Below are 7998 nucleotides of genomic sequence, written 5' to 3' on the forward strand. Positions count from 1 at the left end.
AAAACTGTACTTTTTGTCTTTCAGAGACCCTAAATTCCAAGCAATTTTTATTTTCCTTTTTTCCATTAATAGGTTATTGTGTGAATAAGCCAAATGCACTTTTCAAGTTGAAGCAAGGAAAGGAGCCCTGGATATTAGAAGTAGAATTTCCACATCAGAATTACCCTGGTGAGTGAAAAAGTATAACCCTTATTATTAGATTTGAGGTAGTTCTTGCTATTTGCCTTTTGAAATATTTTTAAGGAGTCTTTTTTTAAATGCCTTATATGTCTGGAAATGAATGAAGACATTTGATACACATGTGTAAGCAACATAAATTACACCTTCAATTTCCATTCTCTCCACTGGAATTCCACCCCCCCCCCCGCCCATGCTCAGTATTTTTATAGGTTTATCTCTCCTCTTACATACCAACCTTGACTTAAATGTTTATTTTGTATTTTTTCTAGAATTTCCAGTTAGTCTCTACCATCAAAGTATGCAACTATAATCCTAAGGTGTTTATAAGTCTGACTTATACATTTTTTCAAATGCCATTTTCCTTCTTTTATTAATAACAAAATGTTTTTATTACTTTCTGTACCAGTTTTAACTTCCTATTCTCTCTTTAAACTCTGAAATTAGATTATAAGTCATTATGTTACAGAATGGACCAGGGGAGGCAAATACTATTACCAAATGGATCCCCCCTTCTTCCCAGGGTCCCCCTGTACTAGGTTCACCTTGCCTACTGCCAGGGAATTATATGTCAGAGATTGTCATATAATGTCAGAGTGTCTCTGGCACTCAATGTCAGAGGTTGGTGAAAAGGAAAGGAATTATTTATTCAAAAGTTATACAAACTTAAGCGTAATGACTTAATGTCTTCATTAAAATCCCAAAGTCCCTTAAAACATCCATAAACATATACAGTCCTTCCTTCCACTCTTTGCCCAATCTGGGGCACTGTATCTCAGGAAAAGAAATGTAAGACTGTGGCTCAGGTAGTCCCCGGTTCTTCCTAGTAAGCTGTGCTCAGCTGGCAGGCCTTCCTTGGTTCCCAGCACCATCAGCTGTGTCACCTACCTCCATGATCTCCAGTTTTTAATCCAAACCCGTGGTGGCACCTTCTCCTGTCACACCAACAAGAGTCCTTTCAACCCCTTTCTTTCCCTCCGGACCTCTTCTGCATTCTTCCAAACCACTAAGAGAGAGCTCTGCATCACTGCTACATCTTGCTTTCCAGCTACCTAAACTGTGTGACAAAGGGAGCACCCAAAGCCATGTGGTTCCCCTTCTATCACCAAAGCTGTGTGGGTACCCCCTCCCATGGCTGCCATGCATGGGTTTAAATCCCAGCACCATTTTTCTTCTGCATCCCCATTTCCAACTTCTCCCACAATCAGCTACACCTGCCAGCATTCCCATACTTCTCCAGCTTTTTGGGGTGCCATAGTAAGTCCGGGCAGGCATGGCCCTGTGGCATGGAGCCAATCATCTCCAAGCTCTCATGCAGGCACTGTAACCAGGGGGAGTTACCTCCCAGTTATGTCATGAGATGGAAGTCACTCCCATCTCCCTGGCTCAAAGCATGGCCACAGGCATTTATCATATCCATGGAACCAGTTAAAAGTTATGGATATGTTAAATGACTATGCCTGAGGTTAGTTGCAAAACCGTTGCTATGAGAACAACTCTCAAGGGCCCTACTCCATGTGTCCCATCCTCCAGTTCAGACTTGTGGAGGTGAGGACATCTTATATTTTTAATATTTCCTGGACACCCTGAGTTCTGGACCTTATTACAAATCCCTCTGTGTGGGGCTTCCCTGGCTGCATCCTGTCACAATTATGCCATTCCTCAATTTTATTATTTCAGAGTTGACACTTTCTTCTGAATCGTGTTTGTCTTTTACACAAAGTACTGGTTATCCTTCCTGAAATAATACTAAGATCAAAAAACAAAAATGAAAAGTAATCTCACTTTGCTTCCTTAAATGCTTTTCAGATATTTTCTGACTTGTGCACTCACGTGCAGAAACCATGCCTGGTATATATTGATTGTTCAAGAGATATTTGTTGGAAGAGTCAGTTTTCCGTTAACAAGAGACAGACACTTTATATCTTCTGCCCTTTATAGTAAGTTCTACAATGGTTTACATACCTTTTCTAGGCCAAAGTTTCATTTTCTAGGCTGAGAACTCCTAAGATTGACATCTCCAAGCATTTTTACCTTATTTTTATTCTGGTACCATATTTTACCATTTTACAGAATAGTTCCACTGATCTAAATTCCCTCTTTCTCAGGGTTAAAAACTAATTTTTAATTTAAATCCTAGTAGGAGTTGTGCAATGCTGAAAATGTATACTAACTCACTATTACAAAGCACAGTTAATTTTCTTACGGAAACTAATCTGGTCCTTTCTTTCCTACTGCATCTCATTTCTTCTTGTGGCCCAAACACATGCTAATCATCACCTCATTGATCTCTTAAGTGTCTTTCATAAATAGAATCATTTCATGTGTATTGAAGTTAACCTTGCACAAGTCCATATCAAATAAGTTTTTTGTTTCCCCTAAAAGTGCCATAAACATCCAACCCAAGCCTCTGATTATCATCTTTGACTTTCCTTTAAGCATTTAAACATGAATACATATGAAGGTCAGTAAAGGTTCTAGAATGATGTTGAATAATTAATCTTTAAAGACCATGTAGTAAATCGAAGCAGAGATTTGGGAGCTAAGATATGAAAGTAGAATAAGACTATTGTTGAGTCATTGGTAACATTGCTTTGGAGATGCAGTATTTGGTGGTCAGGATTGAGTATCTCAGGTGCTGTAACTGGGAAATTCATCATATTATATGGATTACTTACACTATGCTTTTTAAAACTCTTTCTTTATGGATATATATGTTCCTGGGTCCTTTGTTCCAGTGAAAATTAAGCCAATTACATGTAGAGTGAAAGCCTAAACTATAGGACTATTCCTTTAAACATAAGGGAATTGATGATCTGAAAAAGTCATTTTAGTGCTGACAACTAGATTGTTGTGTATGGGTAAAGAGGAAATAAAGTAGAAGTTTATACTTTGCTAACTGCTAGGAATCCTAACACAATAAATTAGGTGTAAGCAGACAAAGACCTATAAATTTAACATTTTAGCTTCTTAATCCAATTTACTCTTTGCCCTGATATTTCTAGTGAACATAGTTGTTTAATAATTTTTCTTATCATTCTACTTGCTATTCATTTTCCTTAATAAGCTTGCAGCATTCTCTATGAATCTCACATTCCTGTTCAGCAACACTTTAAATATTTTTTGTTCTCTGCTCCCAGTTCTTTTTTTTTTTGTCTTAACTTTCTCCTCCAAGTTTTTAAGGTCATGTTTAGAAAGTATCAGAGGCACTTGGGTTCAGAACCACATTCATTCCCCTTTCTGCTATAACAATTTTTAGTGTTTGTTTTTTTCTCTATACCAATGAAGTAAAGGAAATTTATATTTCAGAGTACCTTAATTTGTGGACATGGACCTGAAGCCTAAGAATCAATGCAATCCTACAACCATGATAATGTATTAAGATTATATAGTATTAAATTTTGTATTCCTTTGTAGACCTATGGAATATTCATGATCGAGGAGGAAGATACCAAAAACGCCAAGCTGAGAATTCAAGGCAAGTTCAGAATTCAATTTTAAGATTAGAAGCTGTGTAAGAAAGAGTCTTGATGAGAGTACTAGAATTGGGAGAGCACTAGTGAATACTAAATATGAAAAATTAGCAATAATCAAATTCCAAACAAAATAGTGCAAATGGGAAAGCCCTTTATCATAATGGATCAGGAGATTCAAATATTGAAGCAGTCTTTTGAGTCTTCAGAGTTATGCAATAAGGGAGAATTCTTTATACAAAGTGTAATTTGGGCAGTTGGGTGAAAGACTCTGTGAACATAATGCAAGTGAAGGTTCTTTCTACCAAATGTTAAACCACAATATATATCAGAGAGCACTCACAGTGGAGAAACCCTGTGAATCTAATGAATAAGGGAAAATCTATAGAAATCAGTTCTTATGTTGGCAGTGAGAATGGCACCAGGTGTTAGACTAGTGGAATCATATTGGACCTTTGTTCAGCAATCTCAGTTGTTGAGTTATGGCTAAGAAAGAATTTAGAGACACAACTCCAACTGAAGAGAATGTTTATTTAGAAAGTCACAGAGAGAGCCCTAAGAGGAAATGGGTCCGGAAACAAGTTACAGAGGCAAAAGAAGGGTACTTGGGGTTTAGGAGAGAAGAAGGTAAAGGTAATGCACTTGGAGAAAATAAGAGGAGTGGGGGGAAAGGCACAGGCATGCTCCTTAGAGAGAGCCTTGCTAGGTACTTCATCTTGAGGGTATTTTTCGGGAGGTCACAGGGGAGGATTCCAATAGAATATTCATCAGCCTTCTAGGTGTGCCCCCTCAGGGTTGTGGTCTCCACTGATTTGGTCAGCACCAGGGGAGGAAATCATTAGTAAATACATCTGGTCCTGATGTCAGCCATGGCATCACTTATCTGGTTTTGCTGCCTTTCTTGGCCTGAAACTGAAACACTACTGAGGTCTAGGTGTTATTACTGGGGATTAATGCTTAAGGGAGTGATTATACAAGGACCCTATGTGATTTTCATGAGGCCATTCTTTGGCCCATAGTTCCTCCTTCAAGGGGGTGCACCACATAACCAGCAATATGCCAGGGGAAGAAAAGCAAGGGGAGGGTCAGAGACACATGACCAGCGATATGAAAAGCCAAGAAGTCTAAACTTCATGACCAGTGATATGCTATGGGAGAAAAGGTAACCCTGGGAGCAAGGTCCTTGTTTCCCCAGCTTTGCCAGTCACTAGATACTCAGGGCTGTCTGTCCTGGTGACCTTCTGTAACTGGCCCATCACCCTTGCTCTGCTCATGTCTTTCTAACTGCCCACTACACTTAGAGTTCTTTGGAAAATACAGCAGACAAAAAAAATCTTATTCATTAATAAATTTGGAAATTTTTCTGTAGGACTGGAGAACCCACGGATCAGAAAATTCATACCAGAGCAAAAATCTATACATGCAATGAATGTGGGAAGTTCTACTGCCAGAAGTCTGCTCTAATAGTACATCAGCATACCCATTCAAAGGATAAACCCAGTGAGTGTGGGAAATCTGTCTCTAGGAATAGAGATTTCGCAAGACATGAGAAAACTTACACCAGACAGAAAGCCTATGAATGTAAAGAATGTAAGAAAACTTTCTACTACCTGTCATCTCTCAGTAGACATTTGAGGACTCATGCAGGGGAGAAACCCTATGAATGTAATCAGTGTGAGAAGTCCTTCTACCAGAAGCCACACCTCATAGAACATCAGAAAACACACACAGGAGAGAAACCGTATGAATGTACTGAATGTGGGAAGTTTTTCTATGTTAAGGCATACCTAATGGTACATCAGAAAACACACACAGGGGAGAAACCCTATGAATGTAAGGAATGTGGGAAATCCTTTTCTCAGAAATCACACCTTACAGTACATAAAAGAACACATACAGGGGAAAAACCCTATAAATGTAAGGAATGTGGGAAATTCTTTTCTAGAAATTCACACCTCAAAACTCACCAGAGAACTCACACTGGAGAGAAACCCTATGAATGTAGTAAATGTGGGAAATGCTTCTATCAGAAGTCAGCCCTCACAGTACATCAGCGAACTCACACAGGAGAGAAACCTTTTGAATGTAATAAATGTGGAAAAAACTTTTACTATAAATCAGACCTTACTAAACATCAAAGAAAACACACAGGGGAGAAGCCCTATGAATGTCACGATTGTGGTAAATCTTTCTCTGTGAATTCAGTCCTCAGGTTACATCAAAGGACTCACACTGGAGAGAAACCTTATGAATGTAAGGAATGTGGGAAATTCTTTTCTCAGAAGTCACATTTTATTATACATCAGAGAAAACACACAGGGGAGAAACCCTATGAATGTCAAGAGTGTAAGAAAAGTTTTATCCAGAAATCAGAACTCACTGCACATCAGAAGACACACACACAGAGGAAAAGAGCTTATAAATAGTATGAATTGGGGAATTTTGAATGCATCCTTCAGAATAATTAGATAATTCTTGAAAGACAAAAACCTTATGAATATCATCAATATGGAAAAATTTAGCCACAATCTCTCATCACAGAGAGGATATACACAGAGAAATTCTATAAGGGTAAAATTTTTACCGTATGACAGTGTAGATGGCAGAAACACTACAAATGATAAAGTATGAGGAAAACTTTCAGAAGTCATACTTTATTGTACAATATAGAAATCACACAGGAGAAAAATCCTGTAAGTAAAATAAATGTCAGGAAATTTTATGCCAAGGCAGCCATGATTAGACATGCAAAAGCTCACATGAATGAGAAACTCCTATTAGTATCCTGATCATTCAAAAGTCTTTCTGCACTAGTTGGACTCACATTAGAACACTCAAAGAGGGTAACTGCAAAGATTGGAACAGATACAGAAGCCTTTATCAGAAATGATGTTTCAGTGAATGTCAGATTATTGCTATTGGGATAGAACCTTTGTGTATGTGAAAGCTTTCTAAAAGAAAATTCAAAGAGAATCTGTACTGAGGCAAACAGTTATTCTAGAAGTCATGTTACAGAGATCTGATTGTAAGGTGTTTTTTTAGAAAACTGCAAATGTTTGGATATGTGGAACTTTTGAAAAGTACAAATAAATTGAATAATTAGTCAACATCGCTAATACGTGGAGACTCCGGTAGTATGTAGGACTTTTGCATGTATGTGACTGTGCTACAGAATACAGATTGTGGATTTTTCATGTGCATGTGGAATCCATCCACAATTATACATAGGGATTATGTAACATTAGTTCAATAACTTTTATGCATATTAAAATATTACATATTAAGCTTCAGCAGTGATTCCTATTGTTAATCTAATGTGTATTTATTGTTTACTTTTTAAAAGATTTTATTTATTTATTTTTAGAGAGGAAGGGAGGGAGGCAGAGGGAGAGAAATATCAATGTGTGGTTGACTCTTGTGCGCCCTCCAAACTGGGGACCTGGCCTGCAACCCAGGCATGTACCCTGACTGAGAATCGAATTAGCAACCCCTTGCTTCACAGGCCAGAACTCAATCCACTGAGCCACACCAGCCATGGCTATAATGTGTATTTAATGTAATATATTTTTAATTATAATGCATCTTTTTATCCTGTTTTCTGTCATTTTAAATGGATATGTATGTTGAACTAATCTTTCAGAAAGAAGTTAAAAATGTTTTTGTAAAGTTTTCAACTATCAGCTAAACTTTACATTAAGGACACATTTATTTATAGGAAAAGCCTGTGTTTATTTTTAAAACAGCTGAAAATAGTCTATAGAATAAAAACAATGCTATTTAAAAATATGTTATCTATCTTACTGCTGATGTTTCAGTAGGGTGCATAGCTGTTTGCATCTGTATTTTGCAAGGTAGTCCGAAGTGTTCTCTGCTAACTTTTTTTCTGGTAGAAGCAACATGATATATGCTCATTACAGGATATGACACAACCTTTCTATGCCTCAGTTTTCTTTTTAGGAGAAGTGATAGTGATATGTTGGGATTGCCTTGAGGTATAAATGAGTTAATTTTAACACACTTATAATGGTGTCTGATACACAAAGAGAGCTATATGTTAGATGTTATCATCATTATAATTTATAATTCTGGAATTGTTCTGCAAAACAAGAAAAAAGATTGGCTGCTGATATTTACCCCCTATGTTATTGCTGTGCTGTTGTTTGATTTGGTTGCACATTTTTCCTTGAATGGGCCCACTGCCCATGTTTGCCTGAAAAACTATTTCTAAATAATTGAAAAAATTAACAAATATTTTGTAGTGTGAAAATTATGTTATTCAAATTTCAGTGTCCCGTTAATAAAGTTTTATTAGAACACTGATGCAAAAAACATTCATTTGTTTTACCTG

General features: G+C 37.2%; 1 protein-coding gene across 1 annotated transcript in view; it reads left to right on the top strand.

Annotated features, from left to right (window-relative positions):
- The window catches only part of ZNF25 (zinc finger protein 25), a 52179-nt gene extending 45099 nt beyond the window's left edge, over positions 1-7080 (top strand). Inside the window, exons 4-6 of the mRNA XM_045841793.1 lie at positions 73-168; positions 3595-3655; positions 5020-7080. Of these exons, the coding sequence (XP_045697749.1) occupies positions 73-168; positions 3595-3655; positions 5020-6076 (1214 nt within the window). The 3' untranslated portion in view covers positions 6077-7080. The remainder of the gene's footprint in view (positions 1-72; positions 169-3594; positions 3656-5019) is intronic.
- The last annotated feature ends 918 nt before the right edge of the window (positions 7081-7998 follow it).

This window comes from Phyllostomus hastatus, unplaced genomic scaffold, assembly GCF_019186645.2.
Source record: "Phyllostomus hastatus isolate PE091 unplaced genomic scaffold, TTU_PhHast_1.1 phas_contig_38, whole genome shotgun sequence".
Taxonomy (NCBI): domain Eukaryota; kingdom Metazoa; phylum Chordata; class Mammalia; order Chiroptera; family Phyllostomidae; genus Phyllostomus; species Phyllostomus hastatus.